A 25,652-nucleotide genomic window follows, 5' to 3' on the forward strand; every position below is an offset into this window, starting at 1 on the left:
CCTTTCTCCCCATCCTGGCACAAACGGCTCGATTAGTTCCAGGTTTGATGAAGGCCCGCCTTCCGAAAAACAAAATGTGATGTGATTGGTTCGCTGTCCCAGTGCGTTGTGATTGGCGAACAGCTTAGACGGTCTGCTCCGGTTTAGTTAAAGATGGCGTCAATATTGCCATATCAATTTGAGCTGGATTCAGACCCAGAGAATATTGAACAAGAGGATCGCGCAGAACCTTTGCACACACTGATATTGCAAGACATATTAGAGCGGTAACGTTGTTGTATGTTTTTTTTTTTGGCTAAATCCCGTTTTAGATAGGATGTCAACAACCACTTAAAAATAACTGCATTTACTATGTACAGATAAGTGCATATGTATTATGTGTATTGTTCTTAAATTCTAACATTGTAACATGAACTGCAGTGAAACTGTTATACAGTTGAATTTACAGGTGCATCTCAATAAATTAGAATGTCATGGAAAAGATCATTTATTTCAGTAATTCAACTCAAATTGTGAAACTCGTGTATTAAATAAATATCAAGAAGCCACCACACACAGACGTGTCAAGGAATTTGGCTACAGTTGTCATATTTGTCTTGTTAAGCCACTCCTGAACCACAGACAACATCAGAGGCGTTACCTGGGCTAAGGAGAAGAAGAACTGGACTGTTGCCCAGTGGTCCAAAGTCCTCTTTTCAGATGAGAGCAAGTTTTGTATTTCATTTGGAAACCAAGGTCCTAGAGTCTGGAGGAAGGGTGGAGAAGCTCATAGCACAAGTTGCTTGAAGTCCAGTGTTAAGTTTCCACAGTCTGTGATGATTTGGGGTGCAATGTCATCTGCTGGTGTTGGTCCATTGTGTTTTTTGAAAACCAACGTCACTGCACCCGTTTACCAAGAAATTTTGGAGCACTTCATGCTTCCTTATGCTGACCAGCTTTTTGAATATGCTGATTTCATTTTCCAGCAGGATTTGGCACCGGCCCACACTGCCAAAAGCACCAAAAGTTGGTTAAATGACCATGGTGTTGGTGTGCTTAACTGGCCAGCAAACTCACCAGACCTGAACCCCATAGAGAATCAATGGGGTATTGTCAAGAGGAAAATGAGAAACAAGAGACCAAAAAATGCAGATGAGCTGAAGGCCACTGTCAAAGAAACCTGGGCTTCCATACCACCTCAGCAGTGCCACAAACTGATCACCTCCATGCCACGCCGAATTGAGGCAGTAATTAAAGCAAAAGGAGCCCCTACCAAGTATTGAGTACATGTACAGTAAATGAACATACTTTCCAGAAGGCCAACAATTCACAAATTTTTTTTTATTGGTCTTATGAAGTATTCTAATTTGTTGAGATAGTGAATTGGTGGGTTTTTGTTAAATGTGAGCCAAAATCATCCCAATTAAAAGAACCAAAGACTTAAACTACTTCAGTCTGTGTGCATTGCATTTATTTAATACACGAGTTTCACAATTTGAGTCGAATTACTGAAATAAATGGACTTTTTCACGACATTCTAATTTATTGAGATGCACCTGTATTTATACCATAGTCCAGTGTTTCCCACAGACTTACACTCTATTTTTGGCGGCATATATATGCAAACTCATTCTCTGCCAGCAGGAGGCGCTGTAGGAGTGGTAGAGATCAATGTTTCCCCAGTAACGGCTGTACACAAAGCAGCGCTCCACTCACAAACACTGCTTTATCAGGCATTACATGCAAGATTAAATTAAAATGACATCCAATTTTCTGAAGACAGTAGGTTTCCTTCAGAAATACAGTGATATAAAAACACCCGCACTCAGTGTATGGGAAACACTGTAGTCTCATAAATGAAGTGTAAATTCTGCAGATTAAATCATTGTCCAGCATTGTACTGTCAGCAATTTATTATAAAAACGTTTTTATAATTGTAACATACATATTTACATACATAATTATTCAGGTGCATGTGTAATAACTTGTGAAAACTTGACGCTACAGCAGCACTTCTTCGTTGTCGTCTTGTCTGATGCACTGACAAGTACAAATAACTGATTGTTTACCATTTTAAAGCAGAAGATAAATGAAAACAGACAAGGCAAGACTAAGACTAGACTAAGAAAACTATGAAAACTTAAACAGGCTCGGCAAGGTAGCTATCCGCTAAACAGGGATAAACGCAAAACAATACAAAACACTAAAACAGAAAACACGGAATGGCTCAGTAAGGCAGCTAACACTTGGGGAGTGAAAAATGCAGAACAATACTCGGCGATTAGAGCAGGATCAGGGTAGGTGTTATATAGTGTGTGTAATAGCATTCAGGTGAGCGTGTAATTGGTTTCAGGCGTGAGTGTAATCAGTGCAATGGAACATGGGAAATGTAGTCCAGGGTGATGTATAACAGTCTGTGTGGTGCGAGAGTCAATATCATGGAAGGGCGACCTCTGGTTGCAAGTGGATAGAAATTCATGGATTGGATTCGTGACATAGCCCCCCCCAAGGAGCGGCTTCCAGATGCTCCAAACACTTTATGATTCAGGAGGGTGGTGGAGCGGAGGCAGAACAGGGGGAGGGATGGAGGGCCAGGTCCACATGGAAGTGGAGAGATCGGGGACTGAGGCAGAGTGGAGAACCAGGGTGGAGCCGGCAGAGCAGGTGGAGTTGAGAACCACCACAACTGAGCAGACGGGTCCGAAGATCCCCACGGCGGAGCAGAAGACCACCAGAGCAGGACAGGAGACCACCAGGCCGAAGCAGACAGAGCAGAAGACCACCACGACAGAGCAGACGTGACAGAAGCCCACCAGGGCAGAGCAGAAGACCTCCACGATGGAGCAGACAGAGCAGGAACCCACCAGGGCGGAGCAGACGGGACAGAAGACCGGCAGAGCATAGCCAGAGACCACCACAACAGAGCAGATGGAGCATTGGCCCACCAGAGCGCGTCGGCAGACCACCACAGCGGACCAGAGTGATCAGGAACCCATGGCAGGGACTGAGGCCTAGGGAAAACTGAAACATAGGAGATAGACAGTGCATTTACGGTCTCAAGGACTGATGCAGGAAATACAGTGGGCTTATTTCTGGTCTCTTTAGACATGGCTGACAGTGCTAAAAGTTCAGTGTAGGTCTCCTGGAGAGTGGCTGAACAGACAGACAGTTCATAATTAGACTCAAGAGCAGATTTGAGACAGACAGACGGTTCAAAGTTAAATTCATTAGTTGAAACAGGACAGACAAATAGATCAAAATCAGATTTAACAGCAGCATTGACACAAACAGACAGTTCACACTCAGCCTCCATGGTTGGTTCAAACCAGAAAGTGAGTTCACAGACGGTCTCCATAGCCGTGACAGGACGGGCAGAGAGTTCACAGACGGCCTTCATAGCCGTGACAGGACAGGCAAAGAGCTCACAAACGGCCTTCATAGCCATGACAGGACAGGCAAAGAGCTCACAAATGGCTTCCATAGCCGTGACAGGACGAGCAGAGAGTTCGCAAACGGCCTCCATAGCCGTGACCAGACGGCCTCCTTAGCCGTGACAGGACAGGCAGAGAGTTCACAAATGGCCTCCGTAGCCGGGACAGTATGGGCAGAGTGTTCACAGACGACCTTCAAAGCTGTGACAGGACAGGCAAAGAGCTCACAAACAGCCTCCATAGCCGTGACAGGACAAACAGGAAGTTCACAGGTGGGTACTACTGACACCTCTGGAGGTTCTGCAGCGGGTGCCGCCACCTCTGGAGGTTCTACAGTAGTACCCTCAGGATACAGGGAGAGTTCTGACTCTGGATGATCAGCTGTGACGTGACGTGACTTTGGATGATCAGCTGTGACGTGACGTGACTCTGGATGATCAGCTGTGACGTGACGTGACTCGGGAAGATCAGCTGTGACAACTTGGTTCATGAAGATCAGCTGTGACTTGACTTGCCTTATGAAGATCAGCTGTGACATAATGGGGTGCTGTTGCGTCCGCCATTTTGCGATCATTAAGAAAACTATGAAAACTTAAACAGGCTCGGCAAGGTAGCTATCCGTTAAACAGGGATAAACGCAAAACAATACACGAGACTAAAACAGAAAACACAGAATGGCTCGGTAAGGCAGCTAACACTTGGGGAGTGAAAAATGCAGAACAATACTCGGTGACTAGAGCAGGATCAGGGTAGGTGTTATATAGTGTGTGTAATAGCATTCAGGTGAGCGTGTAATTGGTTTCAGGTGTGAGTGTAATCAGTGCAATGGAACATGGGAAATGTAGTCCAGGGTGATGTGTAACAGTCTGTGTGGTGCGAGAGTCAATATCATGGAAGGGCGACCTCTGGTGGCAAGTGGATAGAAATTCATGGATCGGATTCGTGACAGTTACCATGGTTGTAATAGCAATCATTGCTCCTGAATAGAATGAATATCATACCTTCATGCAAATCCTTCCCAGCTAACACATCAGTGTTAATTTTGACAGCAAATTTTGATTTAGTTTTAGTCATAGTCCTTTGACTAAAATGCCATTTAGTTTTAGTCATATTTTAGTCATCTGAATTGTTTTTAGTTTTAGTCGACTAAATCTACAGTAAATTTAGTCGGCTAAAATCGAATGGGTTTAGTTACAGTCCATTTGTTAAGCATTTCTCTAAAATGTCCAAACTCATTATATCGGCTTGATTTTAAGGTTTTATCATGATAGACACTAATTTAACTGTGGTGACACACAACATGCCTTTATGTTAAAATTAAATAAAACCACTTCTCATAAAGAACAAGAACATGGTCTTCTTATTAATGAAATACCAATTGTTATATAGGCTAATTATGCATTCTTTATAGCAACTTGTTTACCATATTCTTCATTCTTTCAAGCAGACATATTTATTTCTATAAATAAATTTAGATTAATCTTTAGGGCTACTAAACTTGTTCAGTCAAGAACAGTGCGTGATTTTCTGTCTTTCTTTTGTTGCTTGATTAACATCAATGATTCGGATTATAGCAACTAAACTAGGCTGCTATCCCTTTAAAACCGAATGCACAGCTGCAATGGATGCAATGTACTGATACACGTGTGTAATTCTCCGTTCAAGCGACGTGAAAGAGTACACACATGCTGTGAGAGGCGCTTTCTGTGTGTGTGCTTCTGTGTCTGCGCTCAGAAAACCGGACCGAATTGAGCTCTCTCTTGCATTGTCAGATTTATCCATATGTCTGCTCTTCTCTTACTCCCACATATTGAAATTTTTTTACGTTTTGTGAGACGTGCAGCAAGTGTATGTTGGCTTATGTTCCGCCGGTTCATGTACGCATCTAACCTCCGAACCACGCAGCAGATTCGTTCTGAATGAATCTCTTTCCAAATTGTCCCTCAATCGTACATAGTTTTTGTCATTCAAAAAGAGTTTTAGTTCATTATCGTCTCGTTGTCGTCGAAAAAATGTCGTTGAAGAAAATTATGACGAAAATTATTCGTCAATGAAATTAACACTGTAGTTAGAAATTAACACACGCAGTACCAGTTATGTGATTTATCGGTACTGTACTTTTATTTCATGCTCGTAGTTTCTGCACTTTAGCGAAGTGATATACAGCGCGGCACAACGTTCGCGCGTGCAATAGAAGAGTGTGCGCTACGAGCATGGTATAACATCTGGCAGGACAGGATAATTTGCTTTCTGAGGTGAGAGACTTTTTATTTTATAACAAGTTACGAAAATAACGATAGAATAATGACACTGACATTAGACCTGTCAACATCTCATCTGACCACGGATACTGAATCGGGACAGTGCATTTTCTTAGGCACTCTTTACTTAAACTGCATCTGACATAAGTGTCAATAGCTTTCATGCACGTTTTTTAAAATAAAAATCTTGCATCAGAAAAACATTTAGAATTACGTTTTTTCTTGTTGATGTCATTTCTTTGGCCATACACTCCGCGACCCACTTTTAGGTCCTGACCCACCAGTTGAGAAACACTGCTTTAGACTGAATCGTGATTCCGGCTTTTCAGTCTCCAAATTTAACACATAATAATGATGATGTTTGTTCTGCAGTTTAAATGTTTAAGACTCTGTAAGGACCTGCAGGAGCTTGTTTTACTCACACTTGTGCTCCTTAACAGACAAGACTGAAATCTCTATTGATTTAGATTTTAATTTTAATTTACACATCCTTTATTTTTAGATATGTTTAATCTGTTGTTCTTGTGATATTTCAGCAGAGCAGATGGAGAGCGAAGCATCTCTGGAGGAGCCGCCTCTGTCTTCTGTCTGAACAACACGAGCGTTACAGCGTCTCTGAATAAACATGATCAACCAGTGAATGATGAAGTAGAAGGAGGAATATTTCAGGAAGAGAATCAGTGAGCAGCATCAAGCCAGCAGAATCATCTCACACATCAGAAGAGCAAGAAGCCTCCACATCATGTGCCACATCCCCGTCTTCTGCTGGATCTCATCCACTGTGCTTCAGAAGCTCCTGGAAGAAGATCTGAGTGCAGAAATCCCTCAAACTCTGACTGAAATGTACATCCACTTCCTGCTGATTCAGATCAACATGAGGAAGCAGAAGTATGAAGAGAGAGATCCAGAGAAACTCCTGCAGTCCAACAGAGAAGTGATTGTGAAACTTGCTGAAGTGGCTTTCAAACAGCTGATGAAGGGTAATGTGATGTTCTATGAGGAGGACCTGATTGAGAGCGGCATAGATGTGACTGACGCCTCAGTGTATTCTGGGTTTTGTACTGAGATCTTTAAGGAGGATTCTGTGATTAATCAGAGGAAAGTCTACAGCTTCATCCATCTGAGCTTTCAGGAGTTTCTTGCTGCTCTCTATGCTGTTCACTACCATCTTTGTAAAACAATGAAAGCACTAAAGTTTTTTGCACTGCATAATATGTTTGAAGCAACAATAGACACAGCTCTACAAAGTAAAAATGGAGAGCTGGATCTGTTCCTGCGGTTCCTGCTGGGCATCTCACTGGAGTCCAATCAGAGACTCTTACAGGATCTACTGACACACACAGAGAACAGCTCAGAGAGCATCAGAGAAACCACACAGTACATTAAAGAGAAGATCAGAGATGGACATGGACTCTCCACTGAAAGATCCATCAATCTGTTTCTCTGTCTGCTGGAAGTGAAAGATCAGACTCTGTCCAGAGAGATTCAGGAGTTTGTAAAATCAGACAAACACTCAGAGAAGAAACTCTCTCCTGCTCACTGCTCAACAATTGCCTACATGCTTCAGATGTCAGAGAAGCCGCTGGATGAGCTGGACCTCAAGAAATACAACACATCAGATGAGGGGAGAAGAAGACTGATACCAGCTGTGATCAACTGCAGAAAAGCTCTGTGAGTGTTTTCTTGTATACTTATTGAAGAGACTTCAGGTTTTTACATAACTTTAGGTTTTTGCAATCAGATGCAAGTCTCTTTTAAAGGTATTTAGAAATTCAATATAATTGTTCACTAGGTTGACGAGAGGTGAGCAAACTTTTTCCCATGCAATCCATCCATTTTACACAGTCAACAAAAAAGTCTCAACTCATTTCCCGCTAGTGTTTTCTTAGAAAGTTTTTAGCCAATACCACCATTTTTTATCATATTCACCAATCTTTCATGGCCCCCAGAATATTATGTTCCCTTTCAGTCGGTCACTCTCGACGTCACGTCGGTGATGACCGACAAATTGGGATCTTGCCAGAGAGACCAATCCACTTCGAGTGTAAACTAAATGAGCCAATGCACATTGGCATGCGATTATTGCATCCAGCTGCCACTGATCATAGCGTAAGTATAAGAGGCAGCAGGTGCACCGTATTCATTCCTTTCGCTTAGGAGCCGAGCGGTAGTGCATCACTACTGCTCTCTACTTCGTTGTTGCAAAGCAGAGAGCCAGCGAGTGTGGGCGTTACGGCACGGCAGCGGTGGTTACGGTCGCACGGCGAGAACACAATCATCTTCGTGCAGACAGCCACACCAGGAGTGTGCGGTGGCCAGCTCCCTTGCGTGCTTCAGCACAAAGAGCATTTCTCTAGAAGAGCAACACGGGTGAAGGCATCTTTTATATAATTGTTCACTAGGTTGACGAGAGGTGAGCAAACTTTTTCCCATGCAATCCATCCATTTTACACAGTCAACAAAAAAGTCTCAACTCATTTCCCGCTAGTGTTTTCTTAGAAAGTTTTTAGCCAATACCACCATTTTTTATCATATTCACCAATCTTTCATGGCCCCCAGAATATTATGTTCCCTTTCAGTCGGTCACTCTCGACGTCACGTCGGTGATGACCGACAAATTGGGATCTTGCCAGAGAGACCAATCCACTTCGAGTGTAAACTAAATGAGCCAATGCACATTGGCATGCGATTATTGCATCCAGCTGCCACTGATCATAGCGTAAGTATAAGAGGCAGCAGGTGCACCGTATTCATTCCTTTCGCTTAGGAGCCGAGCGGTAGTGCATCACTACTGCTCTCTACTTCGTTGTTGCAAAGCAGAGAGCCAGCGAGTGTGGGCGTTACGGCACGGCAGCGGTGGTTACGGTCGCACGGCGAGAACACAATCATCTTCGTGCAGACAGCCACACCAGGAGTGTGCGGTGGCCAGCTCCCTTGCGTGCTTCAGCACAAAGAGCATTTCTCTAGAAGAGCAACACGGGTGAAGGCATCTTTTTAAAGATATCTTATCACCCGTGCGTTTCTGGGTGCGGTCGCAATCTGGCGCCTCGGGATGGTCACGATCACTGTCTCATGTGTCTGGGCGTTGAGCACGCTGAGCAAGCGTTTGTGGATGGTGCATGTTCTATTTGTGGGGACATGACCGTCTCGGAGTTGCATGAAAGACACCGTTACGTCAAACATGGCGGGGTCCCTCTGCCTCTGCTGTGATCCAGTGTTCGTCTTGGCAATCGGGGTGGCGCTGCGTCCGGTGGAGTCAGAGGTGATTTGAGGATCACGGTGACAGCTTCCCCAGAGGGAGTCCGTCACCCTCAAGCCCTCCGCAGCCGGTGGAGCGGCCGAAGGGACGTGCTGGCCCCTCTACAGTGTGGAGGGAGCCGGCTGTTTCCTTCGGTTCACCCCCTCGAGACCAGATGTCAATTGCTGCAAGATCTCTCTCTGGGGATGGCGACCCGGCTGCATTGCCCCCTTCGGGTGTGACAGTGTTGTCCGAGCCAGAGCCAGAGATGACGGCTATGCTTTCCCGGGCCGCCGAGAATGTCGGGCTCGTGTGGAATCCTCCACCACATCCCGATCCTTCGAGGCTGGACGAGTGGTTTCTCAGTGGAGGTCGCACTGGTTCTCAGCGCCCTCCTCCGGTGCCATTCTTCCCGGAGGTGCATGAGGAGCTCACAAGGTCGTGGAAGGCACCTTTTACTGCCCGAAACAAATCTTGTAGCTCCTCCGCTCTCACCGCTCTTGATGGTGGAGCCGCTTTGGGGTACACGGGCATTCCCTCGGTGGAGCGGTCGGTGGCCATGCAACTGTGTCCGATGGCCGCTACCACTCTGCGGGGTGACCCGTGTCTCCCTTCACGGGCCTGTAAGTATTCATCAGGCTTAACTGGCAGTGCTTACAGAGCTTGTGGGGAGGCGGCTTCTGCCCTCCACGCCATGGCATTACTGCAGGTCCATCAGGCTGGGTGGGTCGTGCAATGTCCACGTTAGTGGTTCAGGAGCGCCATCTCTGGCTGTGTCTGGCTGACATGAAGGAGCATGATAAGGTACAGTTCCTGAATGCTCCCATGTCTCAGACTGGCCTTTTCGGTGACACTGTCGAGAGCTTCGCCCAGCAGTTCTCGGCAGCACAGAAGCAGACAGAGGCGTTTAAACACTTCCTGCGCCGGAGGAAATCTGCTGCTTCCGTCCCGGCTGCAACCCCTCAGCCTGCTCGTCGCCATGGGCGCCCCCCCTGCGGCTGCCCCCGCTCCCACGCAGTAGCCTTCCACGCGATTCAGTTCGCCCGGCATCCCCCCAAGTTCAGGGGCATCCGGTTCACTTCAGTCAAGGCTGTCGATGCCCCTGTCTTGCGTGCGGAAATCGCTGTCCTGCTGGCGAAGGACGTGATAGAGCCGGTTCTTTGAGAGAACGGGGGGTGCGCATCAAGGTTATTATAGTTTAGAATTTTTAAATTCGTTTTATTTTAATATCGTTTTCAAATTTGCTACAAAATTCAGTTTAGTTTTTATTAGTTTCATTCATATTTTTGTTAGTTTTGGTTTAGTTTTTATTTTGTGAATGCATTTTTATTTAGTTTTTATATAGTTTAGTTTCAGTTTTAGTTTCAGTTTTAATTAAAGTTTAGCAGAATTAACAGATCATTTCCAGAGCGCAGGCCAAAGAAAGACGTAGGCATAATTTAACCTTCGTGAGGCAAACATATAGCGACACAAAATTAACGCATGCTGAGATTGATTAGATAGTGAAAGTATACAAATATACGCCAAAGAAAGCAGGCAAGCCTTTTTTTTACTAAATTAATCTACACAAGTCGCGCTTAATGTCATATTCAATGATGTGTGTTGAGATATTTAGTATGAAAATAAATGTAGCCTGATTTGGTTATATGTCTTTTCTTATTTAACCATAATCATGATATTGTCACTGTGTCTTGCTCACTTTTCCGTGAACAGCCGTGCATCAATCAAAACTGGGACTAATGAAATTCAATAATAACGGCAATCGCATTTAACAGTAAAGGCTTATGTTTGAATGTTCTTTTCATTTATGAAGAATTATAAGGGTGTGTATGTTGTGATTTAGCCAATGTACATTTGTTCAAAAGCCTGGCAGAGTGATCACAAGATGCTCGGCAAAAGTTTTGTGTTGTTTACAGAATCGATGCGCGTTCTCATCCTTTTTTCTGTTAATTATCATGTTGCGCTGCATGTCTGTTTTTCAGAATGCCTAATGTTGGTTTGATTGCTTGTGTTACATGATAAAATAAATAGTCTTGCTTACCTGATTTAATAGATTTAATGTGAGTGCGGTTCGGGTCGCGACTCGTGGTCTTTATGTCAAACAGTTCTCGTCTGGTACAGAATTAAATTAGTGCTGCTGTCAGATAATGGGTCGGGTGTTCTGATAAGTACTGCTGATGCACGTTTACCAAACAGGACCCGTGCAGGCTTTAAACTGCTTTGCATCTCTCCGTCAGATAACCCCATGTGCGTGATGCGCCATTACAGGTAGGCTATTTATTTCCCTAAACCTCCACACAGCTCGTATATTTTTCCGCCATGGGGGGAGAACGTAATGATTACGAAAACGATTATTTATTTTTGATAATTATTATTTTATTTGCGTTTGTTTTTCAATAACTGTTGTTAGTTTAGTTTAGTTTTATTTTTTCAATTATTTTGACGTTTTTATTTTATTTCAGTTTACGAAAATGTTTTTTCATCAATCGTTTTAGTCTTAGTTTTCGTTTTCGTTTACGAAAATAACCTTGGTGAGCATTCTCAATTATCTCAATGACTAGCTCATACTTGCACAGTCTCGCGATTAGTTGTGCGCACACAGGGACCTGGTCTTCGGGTCAACTGGGAAAAATGCAATCTCGTGCCAACGCAGAGGATCTCTTTTCTCGGCATGGAGTTGGATTCGGTCAGTCAGACAGCACACCTCACCCAGGAACGTGCTCAGTCGGTGCTGAACTGCCTCAAGACTTTATCAGGCAGGACGGCGGTCCCACTGAAATTCTTTCAGAGGCTCCTGGGGCATATGGCTGCAGCTGCGGCGGAAGTTCCGCTCGGTCTGCTCCATATAAGACCGCTTCAGCACTGGCTCCATGGCCAAGTCCCGAGGTGGGCGTGGCAACGCGGTACTCATCGGATTCAGATTACACCGGCCTGCCACAGAACCTTCAGCCCGTGGTCAGATCCCTTGTTTCTTCGGGCAGGAGTGCCCCTGAAACAGGTGTCCAGGCTTGCTGTGGTATTCACGGATGCCTCGGCCACCGGTAGGGGGGCCACGTACAACTGGCACGCAGTCTCAGGGGTTTGGACAGTTGGGGACTGCATTGGCATATCAATTGCCTCGAGTTGCTAGCAGTACGCCTTGCCCTGATCCGCCTCAGATGGCGCCTTCGGGGCAAGGACGTTCTGGTCCGCATGGACAACACTGCGACCATTACGTATATCAACCGGCAAGGCAGTTTACGCTCCCGTCGTATGTCGCAACTCGCCCGCCACCTCCTCCTGTGGAGTCAGGGGCATCTGAGGTCCCTTTGTGCCATCCACATACCGGGAGTGTTCAATCGGGCAGCCGACAAGCTGTCTTGAGCAGCACTTCCAGGAGAATGGAGACTCAACCCACAGGCGGTTCAGCTGATCTGGAGACGGTTCGGAGTTGCTCAGGTAGACCTGTTTGCATCTCCAAAAAGCACCCATTGCCAGTGGTTCTACTCCCTAACGAGACAACACTCGGCACAGACACACTGGCACACAGCTGGCCCCGGGGCCTGCGCAAATATGCGTTCCCCCCAGTGGGCCTGCTCGCACAGACACTGTGCAAGATCAGGGAGGACGAGGAGCAAGTCTTGTTAGTGGCTCCATTTTGGATCAACAGGACCTGGTTCCCGGAACTCATGCTCCTCGCGACAGCCCCTTCTTGGCCATTTCCTCCGAGGAAGGATGCTTTCTCAGAGACGGGGCATCCTTTGGCACCCGCGTCCAGACCTGTGGAAACTCCATGTGTGGTCCTTGGACGGGATGCGGAGGTTCTAAGTGACATACCCCAGGAGGTAGCTCTCACTATCGCTTCATTGCGTGCTCTGTCCACGAGACAGGCCTATGCACTTAAGTGGAACCTGTTCATCGAATGGTGTTCCTCCCACCAGGAGGACCCCCGGAGATGTTCAATCAGAGCGGTGCTTTCCTTCTTGCAGCAAGGGTTGGAGCGTAGGCTGTCCCCCTCCACCCTTAAGGTTTACATTGCTGCTATTACGGCCCATCACGACCCCATAGAGTGGAGGTCAGTGGGGAAGCATGATCTGGTCATCAGGTTTCTTAGGGGGGCCAGGAGGTTAAATCCTCCTAGGCCTCCCTCCCTGCCCTCTTGGGATTTGGCATTGGTGCTGAGAGCCCTACAATCTGCCCCCTTCGTCAGTCGAGTTGAAGTTTCTTTCTATGAAGACCCTACTCCTGACTGCATTGGCCTTGATCAAGAAGGTGGGGAACCTGCAGGCATGTTCGGTCGACGAATCGTGCCTTGAGTTTGGGCCGGCTGATTCCAGTGCAACACTGAGACCCCAGCCCGGCTACGTGCCCAAGGTTCCTACCACTACCTTCAGGGACCAGGTGGTGAACCTGCAAGCGCTGCCCTTAGAGGAGGCAGACCCAGCCCTGGCTTTGCTCTGTCCTGTACGTGCACTGCGACAGTACGTGGATAGAACTCAGAGCTTTAGGACCTCATAACAGCTCTTTGTCTGTTACGGTGGACAGCAAAAGGGGAAAGCTGTCTCCAAGTAGAGGATGGCCCACTGGATAGTGGATGCCATCACCTTGGCCAACGAAGCACAAAGTGTGCCCTGCCCACTCAGGCTGCGTGCTCACAGGCCAGGGAAGTCGCATCATCCTGGGTGCTGGCTCGTGGTGCCTCGCTAGCAGACATTTGTAGAGCTGCGGGCTGGGCGACTCCTAACACGTTCACTTGGTTCTATAGCCTGCGTGTCGAACCGGTTTCATCCTGTGTTCTCACCTCAAATGGGTAGTGGCACTTAGAGACACTGTTCAAAGCCTGCTTGCGGCGTCCTGGATGCCTAGTTCTCCAGCGAGTCCCCTGACCGGGCAGACCCTGTTGAGTCCTCCAGCACTCTGGGGGCCAGACGTGGTGGAGCATGCGGCGCCAGGCCTTTCAGCCAATGATTTCCTGAAATCTGGTGTCAAGTCAAGTCAAGTCACCTTTATTTATATAGCGCTTTTAACAATACAGATTGTGTGGTAGCAACAAACAGGAAGTGACGTCTGTATTGTAATTGGCCGAATCATTCATCAGGCTAGTGCCCATATGAGTGACCCGGTTGGGATCCCATATGTGTATTTCCACGGTACACTTAAGGCCATGTTTCTCCTGGCAGACCACGTTCTGCTGTCTCTAAATGATGCAGCCATGAGCCATCTCAGAGAATTCCACGTGCAGTAGGGCCCCTCGGGGTTACTCCACGTGAGTAAATGTCACTTAACCCCCTCTGGGAGGAGGTGACTCCGCAGTGAGTCCTCTTCCAAATGGAAGGGCACGCTTTCCCAGTGTTATCCAAGTCCTGCTGTTGGGTTGCGAGGAACAACTGTAGTCGACCTTCTCTGTGTAGAGCCCGGTCCTCTCGTCTGCCTTATAGGAAGGATCAGGAGGCCTACACAGGGCACTGAAGGGGGCAGCACCTGTGGCATGCTGGTAGGGATCCCAATTCGTCGGTCATCACCGACTGAAAGGGAATGTCTCGGTTACGTATGTAACCATCGTTCCCTGAATGAGGGAAGCGAGATGTCACGTCCCGTCGCCACAGTTGCTGTAACACCACTGAGCTGCCGGGTCACCGGCTCGGCTCCTCAGCGAAAGCATGAATGAATGCAGTGCACCTGCTGCCTCTTATACTCATGCTGTGATCAGCGGCATCTGGATGCAATAATCGCATACCAATGTGCATTGGCTCGTTTAATTTACACTTGAAGTGGACTGGTCTCTCTGGTGAGATCCCAATTCGTCAATCATCACCGACGTGACGTCTCCGTTCCCTCCTTCAGGGAACGAGGGTTACATACTTACAGAGACATTATTTACATATGTAAGCAGTCAATATGTCAAACAAAAAACAGAGCCTCTGCTTTTAAACAAAAAAATAAACATTTTATTCTAGCTTTATATATTGTTTTTTATCAACACTTGAATGTAATTTTCAGCCAATGCTTTTTGTCGAGAAAAAAAAAGGGTTAAACCAGAGTTGGGACTTTCAAGTCACAAGCAAGTCTTCAAGTCATATCCCAAGTCCTCAAAGAGTTAAAGTTAATGAGATAATTAAGTGACTAATTAAATAATGATTGTGCATTAGAGATGAACACCTTCTGTTATTGAGAATTACAGAGGATCAGATGTTGATGTTTTACTGGTTAAAATGATGGCACCATCATGGAGATCAGTGTTTGCTTTAGTCGTGCTCTTGACCCTTGACTCCTGTGTTAGATCTTTCTTTATAGCAATGCATGAGGTGTTGTGACGCAGAGAGATCAGTGCTATGCAGTGAGCAGCTATTAGCTGTTTTTATATGATGAGATAGTTATCATAAGCTGACCTGATTACAATCAAAAAATGTTATATGTCTAGGGTTTGCATAATCAACCCTGTGAAACTACAGCATGTAAATCAAAGTGCAGCTCTAATAGTTACTATGAATGAATTTTAAATCTTTTTAATGCATATAAAAATTTGATCTCCAGTGCTATTTAGACACACACAGACATCAAGAACCAGCATATGAATCTCAACAATGGTGACAATCAACAAAATGCTTCATGCTGCAATGCATGCTGGGTAACACCATAGTAAAAACTCCCATCATGCACTGCAGTATGACTAATTATTTTCACCACTGTTGAGGATCATATGATAAGCGTTCATATCTAAAAGCCTGAGCTGATACAGTTTTCTTTTTTTCAATATCGAAGCATTACGGTGGCATTAGTTTAGTGGGACTTTTTTCACAGTTCAGTAATAGCTGAATGTCAGTCAATAAACCAAAGAGAGACCGCTTTATGACGTTCATTCATCATGAGTTATAGGCAGAAGTCTAAGCTCATCTGCTACTTCAAGGTTTGATTCAACAAGTGCACAAATGTTTGCTGTGAAACAACATTGCAATCGCTTAGAAGCAAATTACTTTGAATTAGTAAAAGGGTTAAGAGCCCTACTAAAGCAAACCTTGACCACAATTATGGTGGCATCATGTAGTTGATTTCATCCAAGGCTGCGGCTGAAGTCAGATGTAATTCTTGTGTTTCTCTTTTCTTCAATGATGCTGATTGTTAACAGCAGGTGTTCATCACTAATACACAATCATCATTTAATTAGTCACTTAATTATCTCATTAACTTTAACTCTTTGAGGACTTGGGATTTGACTTGAAGACTTGCTTGTGACTTGAAAGTCCCACCTCTGGGTTAAACTAAAAAGGATTGTGATTGCAATCTACCAGTTGAACACCACTGACCATATAATTTGGAAATGTTGTATTTAGTGGCACCTCTATTTGTTTTGCCTTTTAATTTTATTAATTAATTAAAATATACATATATACATAGCATATACATACATATTTATATACATAGCTATATAGTACATTTACTGAAACTTGTATTTGGGTCTCATTCAGATTGTCCAGCTGTAATCTCACTGGTCAGTCATGTGAAATTGTGGAATCAGCTCTACAATCCTCAAACTGCGCCCTGAGAGAGCTGGATCTGAGTAACAATGACCTGCAGGATTCAGGAGTGAAGCTGCTCTCTGAAGGACTGAAGAGTCAAAACTGTCCGCTGCAGATTCTGAGGTATGTAAAAAAAATCTTCCAAGTCTATTTTCCAGTAGAGTCCTGATATTCTGGAAGCTGAGCCTATCTATAGCTCAAACAGCAGAGCATGGCGCTTGCAAAGCCAAAGTCAAGTTTTCTGCTCCCAGGGAATTCATGAACTGATCAAATGTGTGACTTCAATGCAATGCAAGGCACTTTGGAGTATCTTACTAAGCACAAATATAAATGAGTAGCTTTGCTGTACAGATTGGTAATACTTTGGTGTGAATGTCATTAATAAAAAAATAAAATGTGTGTAATTTACTCACCCTCATGTTGTTTTAGACCTGTATGACTTAATCTCTTCTCTGCAATTCAAAAGGAGGATTTTTTTCCCAAGCTGCTTTTAAAAGGTGCCATGTATTATTTTCAACCACTGGATATTGCACAGGAGCACAAGCATCTTAGACAATATAAACATGTGCTTCGGGCACACCTCTGCCCTCCCTTCATGCTATGCTAAAATATAAAAAACATGGCTGAGATGTTTTCATTCAGAAAGTGTAGTATTTTATAGTTTTTGTGATCTCAGTCAGAATCACAGTCAGATTTTTATCCAGCAGCTGAGGTTAGTGTAAGTTTCAAAAGGAGGGGCTCACATGCACACCCGCCTGTCCCAGCTGCCAATACACTGGAAAGAAAAGATTAGATATAACTACACATATAAAGGGGTTGTGACTTCACTTTCTGCTAAGAATGTCATTACTTCACTATGTCTTTACATAGCAAATAGTTGTTTGCTGATTGTTTGCATATATACATTAGAGGTCGACCGATGTATAGGTTTTGCTGATTAATCTGTACCGATAGTTGACTGCTGTTGATCCGCAAAAGTCCATGCTGATAGTTTTTCGGGTTGTGTCCATTGCTGCAGCGACTGAGAAGGGTCCGTTGTAATTAAACAGTATGAGACCGGTCTTTAGAAGCGGAAATCACTGACAGCGCATGCTGTTTGTGACACTGCATGCTGCACAGAGTGGGGCACTTCAGATGTGGATTTAAAACCTCGACAAAGAAATGGTTTATGCACAGCATACTGTAGTGCATGTTTTCATATCATTACTAAGTGATTAATTTGTTGACTAGATGCTGCATTAGTGGAGAAAGTGCTATCAAGGCTGAGAGGACATGCACATTAGCAGCACCTCAAGTGGTTAAAACACTGTGACCAAAACATGCATGACCAACCCAAATGTTTAATGTCACGATTGTTACCATCTATTTGCGTTAGTTCATATCCAGCTGGTCACATTAATGCATTTGTTAGCCAGCAAAGTTTCATATTTAAAGCTAGTGTCGTGAGAAGGCAAACTGATATGTTCATTCAGCCGACAGAAATCCTGCTGCACCGAGTGCCATTCACACAGTTTTACATTACATTACATTATATTTGTCCCAAATCATTGTTAATGTTCTTAAAGACTTCATCCTGGGCTGGAAGATTGTGTATTGTGCATTTTTCAGTAAAATATTTGTATTTCTGTGGCTCAAAAAAAAGTCTGTATGTTTCGAGAGCTGTAATATAGACTGCACTTTCTTCTTCTGTTTGCTCTGTTTTTTAAACACCGAACTTCAAACTCATCTATGCCACTTTTTTGATCATTCTTGAAGTGAACCTTTGCCCGTTTGGTGATTTAAAGGGGTCATGAACTGAGAAACCAAAATTCTCTTGATCTTTTAACATATGAGGTCATCGTACTATAAAAACATCCTGTAAGTTTTAGAACTCAAAACTTTCCCGTTATTCTAAAAGCATTCTAAAAATGACAGCTTGTGGAATGTACTGCTCTATGATGTCATAATGTGGATAAACACCGCCTCCATAGAAGATCGACGCCTGCTTCGATATCACTGCCTGTTTAGCCCCGCCCACCGATTCTACATCACTGCCATCAAGCTATTTCGTTATTTTGATTAGATAATCATCGTGTTCTAGAATAGAAGAAATTAAAGTGTTAGAGTAGACATACAATATCCATTATGTGTGTAATTTCAATGCAATGGCCTTTGTGTAGATATTTAAAGATGGTCATCTTGTTAGATTGTGTTAATTTCAACATTTTCTAATACATTTTAAAATTTCGAAGTTGCTTCTGCTAGCATTAGTTAATGAACTATGAACTAACTTTAATTATCAATATATCATTAATTTTTTAAGGTTTTTTTTTTCACTTACAAAGTTTGGTTCAGTCCTTTTTCATTATACATTTTAAAAATTATTGTTTGATTTATCGGTATTGGCCAGAGTGGTACAACCTAGCTATTGGTACATGTAAAATCCATTATCAGTTGACCTCTAATATATAACACCTTTAAATACATAAAACTACATAAATGGACAGTGGCTGTCAAGCTCCAAAAAGGGAAAACCTGAATGACATTTCAAACCTATTCTCTCTGTAGGTTGTCTGGCTGTATGGTGTCAGAGGAAGGCTGTGGTTATTTGTCTTCAGCTCTGAGTTCAAACCCCTCACACCTGAGAGAGCTGGATCTGAGCTACAATCACCCAGGACAATCAGGAGTCCAGCTGCTCAAACACAAACTGCAGGATCCAAACTATAACCTGCAGATACTCAAGTATGTGGGCTAGTTAACTTGTGTATCTTTCTGCTTGGGGTGTCCTCGACTAAGGATTTTCATAGTCGAATCGAAATTTTCGAATCTTGCCGATAGTCGACTGATAGTCGAATCATATGTTTGGGGGCAAAAAATAATGTTTTATGTTTTGATTAAAAGATAGTTAACATTAAGCATCAGCGAAACCCTAAGAATTCACAATTTTTTACAATAGTGCTCTCATTATAACGTTATGTATATGACAGTAGTTATTCTGCATTTCTGTTTTGAGCTGCGTGCACTGAAGATGACCTGTAGAATGAAGCATTTGATAGCAGGTTTTTAATCAATGGGATTTAACTCATCATTTATCTCATATAGAATACGCTTTGTTATTTATACAACATAGCGTTAATATTACGACTTAAAGGCTATCTGCACAAAATGCCCCGAATGCACATGAACGTGTCTGCATGGCTGTGAATGAACTCCTTTTGTGGACGAGTTCTTCATGCAACAATGTGCAGAAACACAGCAACTAAACTCTAAAAATTCACAGTGTTTTATTATAATAGTGTTCTCATTATAATGTTATGTGTATGACAGTCCCAGTCATAGTTATTAATATTCTGCATTGTTGTTTGTCCTGCTCGCACTGCGCGCTGAAGAGATAATCACCATAGTACTACAATAAAGCGCTTTACTGCAACCAAATGCATCTTATATGAGATAAATAATATATACACGATATACAGTATATAAACCGGCTGAAAGGTTTTGAAATCACTTGTACCCTACCTGATCGAAAACATTCACTCTTTCACTCTGCCTGCGTCAATTTGAGTTTTGTTAAAGATTATGCTGCCAAGATGCTCCTCTGTCGGTCACGGATTATGGAAAGTGAAACTTAAATCTATAGAGGTGGTTGGATTTATTCACACATGTTAAAATATTTATTTAAAGCTTCTTACTTTTCAGATTCTTATTTACAGCATTATTTTAATAGGCTGTATATTAACTTATTTTGGAGAAAACCAGTAGTTCCATGTGAAATCAGATATTTGAGCACCCCCATATAGCCAAAATGGCATGTTCATAACATCCCTGTGAATATTCGACTGTGAGATTGGTAGTCGAATCAGGCTCCACCTATCGAAGCATCGAATCGTCGACTATTCTGGGTCACCCCTACTTTCTGCATGTGATCTTTGTTTAGAAACTTCTTTTAAAATCTGTTTTTGTGCTCCTGCTGTTTTTAGCTGACTTTCTGACTGTAATTATTGAATACCGAATATTTTTATTTAAACATTTTTATTTTATTTTTTTTAAATCTGGGTTACGGTGAAGCACTTACAATTGAAGTGGATGGGGAAATTAACATTACAATTAGTGGTCAACCAATATAGGATTTTTTGATGGCTAGTGCCAGAACAGGGTGGTGTTAAAAATCCTTTACATTACATCTTTACAAATCATTGACATTTAAGGCATATTGTACAGTTGTATCACTAATTACACAGCTTTTCACCACATAAAATAAAGACAAGGACATAAAATGTTATTTGAGAAGAAGCTCAAATGTTATTTGAGGCGTGAGCTCTGTAACACGGCACTGTTTCATCCCACTTGCAGTGCATTTGGTTTCCCATATGTACAACTGAACACCGGTTCTCTCGGTCTCAGTCAGGTCGCGTCTACCAGCTCTTTGAAGGTATGCAAAGCAGGGGTGTGTACACTGCGCCCTCTTCTGGAGATGGGGCGGGAATATGCAGCTCATTTGCATTTGAAGTGATACACACCAAAACAGCTCTTTGTTAGACATGCCCCAAAATTGACATTTTCCAGCTGTTATAATAAATGAGCTGTGGGGTATTTTGAGATGAAACTTTACAGACACTTTCTGGGTACACCCAAGACCAATATTGTAAGACCTTTAAAAAAATAACATTTATAATTACAACAAATTAGTAATCATTAAAACCTAATAAATACAACCTAATTTTATATTTTCCTTTGATATGGGGTGTTATTTTATACTATAAAGCATGTAGGATCTGATACAGAGCCTAGTGCCCTAAATGATATCACTAATCGCAGTACGCTTTTAACACCTTTATCAGGTTCGAATGCAGATTTTAATCTTTTTTCCTCAAAACACGGTACTGCTGTATGTTTTACACAACAGTGAAACTGTTTCAATAGACATTACCCAGCTAGTTGTTATTGTTCCAAAAATGTTCCAAGAACATTATGCTGTGTTCTGGTAATGTTTTCTGCGGCAAGTTTTATTTTAGTTCCCAGAATATTCTCCTAAAAGTTAGGATAACATTCTCTAAAAACATCCTAAAAATGTTTATTGATAACATTATTAGAGCATTATCCTCTAACATTCTAATTATGATTTAAGCGGGAAACTTTTCATTCGACATTGGATGTGGACTCAGATGTTGCTCAGATGTCAAATTTTGGTTGAAAGTAAAAACCCAACCTTTGTTTTATGATGCTCCAACTTTATTAAATAACTCCAAAACAGCATTACCAGCTTCACTTATTATAAACCAGATTGACTTTATTTCTGTCAGACATTTACAAAAGGTCTTATTGAGATTAACAGAGGTTTAGATGTTGATGTCTGTTTGAAAGTAATAGTTTGGTTTTATGTCACCGTTATGGTGATAAGTGCTTTAGTTGGGCAATTTGAAACTTGACTTCTCAATGTTTTTCTCTATCTGCTGTAATTATATTTGTTATGGCAAAAACCGCAAGAAACCATGTGATTAGATGATGCCAATTGCATGCTGATGATTAAGATATGATCACATAGTGGTCTGATTATCTGATTTCACACAGTGTTAAATAACTATGTTTTAGTTGCACATTATTTATTATAGCAACTCAATGGTTCTACAGACTGAAACCCAGCAGAATTTTAACCAGATTGTTTCAAGGATAAAAAAAAAAAAAAACAATTGTTTCTCACACAAACATCAAGAATCAGTGTATGAATCTCAACAATGGTGACATGCTTCATGCTGCAATGTATTCTGGGTGCATCATACAAAACTCATCCATGGCTCCCAGAATGCATTGCAGCATGAAGCATGTCACCATTGTTGAGATTCATACACTGATTCTTGATGTTTGTGTGCGTCTTAACATTCAGTAGTTCAAAGTGATTTGTGAACAATATGATTTAAAAAGTACAGACAGAAATACAGATTATCTGATAAAACTGCTGGGTCGTATGCTGTTGAATTTGAATTGAATTGATCTTATGTCATACGGAATTAATAGCATAGATTAGACTCTAGATGACATCAGTTAATCAGATCACTACATGATGATATCTATAACATCAGCAAGTAGCCAACATCATCTGATCACATTTTTCTCTCACTGTTTTTGCCGGAACAAACAGTCCCAGCAGCCAAACAAAAACTAATATTGAAAAGTTTGAGTCAAACTGCCTAACTACTGATCCCCATAATGGTGACGTCAAACAAAACTATTATTTTCAATAGCCCATCATCATCTAAAACTGTTAATCTCAATAAGACCTTTTGTAAATGTATGGCAGAAATAAAGTCAATCTGTTTTATAAGTAAAGCTGGTAATGCTGGAAGCTGTTTTTGGAGTTATTTACTCTGGAGCTTGACATCAAACAAAGGTTGGGTTTTCACTTTCAACCAAAATGTGACTTCTGAACAATGTAAGTCCACATCTAGTGTGATGAGAAGCTTTATTAGAATGTTAGAGGATGATGTTCTAACAATGTTATCAATAAACTTTTTTAGAATGTTTTTAAAGAATGTTATCCTACCTTTTAGCAGAACATTCTGGGAACTAAAATAAAACTTGCCACTGAAAACATTCCCAGAACATGAAACATTTCTAGATGGGTAGTTATCAGTCCGTTGAACATGATTTATTTGTGTACATTTCTGTCTCTGTTCAGTTTGGATGATGGAGGACATTTCAGGATTGTTCCAGGACTGAAAAAATGTAAGTCTTCTCTCACGTTTAAACACACCGATGCATATTTAATGATGCCATAGATATTCTGACTTCTATTCCTGTGTTCAGATGCCTTTGATCTCACACTGGATCCGAACACGGCACACACTCGTCTCATTGTCTTTGAAGGGAACAAAAAAACGACATGTGTTAAAGAGCATCAGCCGCATCCTGATCATCCAGAGAGATTTGAGCGCTTTGAGCAGGTTCTGTGTGTTGAGAGACTGACTGGACGCTGTTACTGGGAGGTTGAATGGAGCGGCTGGAGTCATGTAGCAGTGTCATATAAAGGAATCAACAGGAAGGATGAAAGTGACAGTCGGTTTGGACTTAATGAAAAGTCCTGGAATCTTTACTGTTGCAATAATATTTACTCTGTCTGGCATAAAAATAAGAGCACAAATATTCCTTCCCCTTCAGCCTTGTCTAATAGAGTAGGAGTGTATCTGGACGTGTCGGCCGGCTCTCTGTCCTTCTACAGCGTCTCTGACACACACACACTCACACACTTACACACATTCAACACCACATTCACTGAACCTCTCTATGCTGGATTTGGACTTTATAATGATTCCTCAGTGTCTCTGTGTCAGATTTAACATAATCTGGTGAGAATTTGTTTATACCTAGGTCTGTCTGAATACTCAACTCTAATTGGCTGGAAGGTGTGCTTTAAAGCTTTTTGATGCACATGTCGTTCCAGTCAGTTTAATCATGTTCCATATTAATGCACTACTTTCAGTGCACACAGAGAGAGAGAGAGAGAGATTGTGCTGCAGACACAGAAACATTCAGGAGCATACAAACTTGTTGTCAACGTTGTCCTGCAACTTACCTTAATAAAATAGCGTTGATACTCAATTGCTATACTATATGTCTTAGCAAAGAGAGGTAACATCGGTGCTTCTGATGTAATTCAACTCACAGCTTAACTATTAGAGAGACCTGCACAGTTCAATTTAAGGCATTATACAGACATGCATTTCCATTGTAACGTAAGTGTGTTATTAGGCTTGTTTCGCATTGCATGCTTAAGCAGTACATATGCCATTTATTCTAGCAGCCATATTAACAGCTCAGCATTCATACTGCCCACATTAGCAGTGCTGTGCAGTAGAACACTTTACTAACCTATAACTGTAACCAAAGGTGCTTATTATAGATCTCATTTTATTAAAACTATTTTCTATTCAACATTGAACTTCTGATCTATCTTTTATCAGGGTTTCTGTGGGTCTGTGATATGGTGTAATGTGACATGGTTTAATTTCCTCCCCATGACCATTTTGAAATAAACAACCCATTTCATGTGTTGTTTTGCATCATTCCCATTCCACTTCTCGCATGTGTTTTATGATAAAATGTGTTTTGGGGACTGGATAGAGTCGTTGGGTGGCAGAGCTGTTGTCATCACGCGTAGTGTGTGACCCGCTGTTGCGGATCATTTATGTAGTGTCACGTAGTGTGAACACCACAATGACTTCAAGACAGACAGAAAGTCATGTAGGCTGAGCAGCACAGCAATCTGCAGACATTTAAAGTAATGTAGTATGAACTAGGCTTTAAGTGTAACATGATGAAAGTCCCACCTCTGTTTATATTACAATTAGTGTAATACATTTTAAATTCCAGTGCGTAGAGGCAAAACGGCATTTGGTGGCTGGAAAAAATAATATTCATATGTAATGCCATAGTTTAACCACTAGATGCCCGTATGGCTGTTTAATAAATATACATGTATAGCTCTAGAACAGGGGTGCCCAAGCTCGGTCCTGGAGGGCCGGTGTCCTGAAGAGTTTAGCTCCAACCCCAATTAAACACACCTGAACCAGCTAATCAAGCTCTTACTAGGCATACTAGAAATTTGAAGGCAGGTGTGTTGAGGCAAGTTGGAGCTAAACTCTGCAGGACACCGGCCCTCCAGGACCGAGTTTGGGCACCCCTGCTCTAGAACATTTGTGGTCATAATTACTTACTTATTTTTTTAGATTTTGCATTTGAATGTATTTTTAGATATTATCAAACACTCGATTTTTATAAGTTTAGATTTTTTTTAAATGATAAATTTAAAAAGGTTAACTACTCATATCTCAGTGTTATTTTATGATATTCGCAAAAGTACAGTCATGGCCAAAAGTTTTGGCAGTGACATAAATTTTGTGTTTTGTAAAGTTTGCTGCTTCAGTATATGTAGATTATTTTCCCACACGTTTCTATGGTATACTGAAAAACATAAGTTTTAAAGGCTTTTATTGGCAAAACATTCAATATTGGTAAAATTGGTAAATAAGAGTCAATATTTACAGTGTTGAGCCTTGTTCTTCATAACCTCTGCAGTTCGCTCTGGCATGCTGGATATTAGCTTCTGGGCCAAATCCTGACTGATGGAGATCCATTCTTGCCTTATTAGCTCTCGGAGTTGATCACAATCTGTGGGCTTCTGCTTGTCCACTCATCTTGTGAGGACTGACAACAGGTTCTCTGTGGGATTGAGATCCGGGGAGTTGCCTGGCCACGGATCCAAAATTTCAAT

At 42.4% G+C, this 25,652-nt stretch overlaps 1 protein-coding gene and 1 long non-coding RNA gene across 2 annotated transcripts in view; both read left to right on the top strand.

Moving 5' to 3' along the window:
• LOC107574224 (uncharacterized) overlaps nucleotides 1-6,313 on the top strand; it is an 11,305-nt gene extending 4,992 nt beyond the window's left edge. Inside the window, exon 3 of the long non-coding RNA XR_001607644.1 lies at nucleotides 6,208-6,313. This is a non-coding gene — a long non-coding RNA (uncharacterized lncRNA). The remainder of the gene's footprint in view (nucleotides 1-6,207) is intronic.
• A 48-nt stretch (nucleotides 6,314-6,361) lies between these two features.
• Nucleotides 6,362-24,809, top strand: LOC107574225 (protein NLRC3-like). The gene is made up of 5 exons (XM_016260682.1): nucleotides 6,362-7,342; nucleotides 16,355-16,528; nucleotides 18,953-19,126; nucleotides 23,061-23,107; nucleotides 23,189-24,809. Exons 1-5 carry the CDS (start codon nucleotides 6,414-6,416, stop codon nucleotides 23,716-23,718), a joined length of 1,854 nt encoding a protein of 617 aa, XP_016116168.1. The 5' UTR covers nucleotides 6,362-6,413; the 3' UTR covers nucleotides 23,719-24,809.
• Nucleotides 24,810-25,652: the final 843 nt, after the last annotated feature.

The sequence above is a fragment of the Sinocyclocheilus grahami genome, unplaced genomic scaffold, assembly GCF_001515645.1.
Source record: "Sinocyclocheilus grahami isolate Dianchi unplaced genomic scaffold, SAMN03320097.WGS_v1.1 scaffold2153.1, whole genome shotgun sequence".
Lineage (NCBI taxonomy): Eukaryota > Metazoa > Chordata > Actinopteri > Cypriniformes > Cyprinidae > Sinocyclocheilus > Sinocyclocheilus grahami.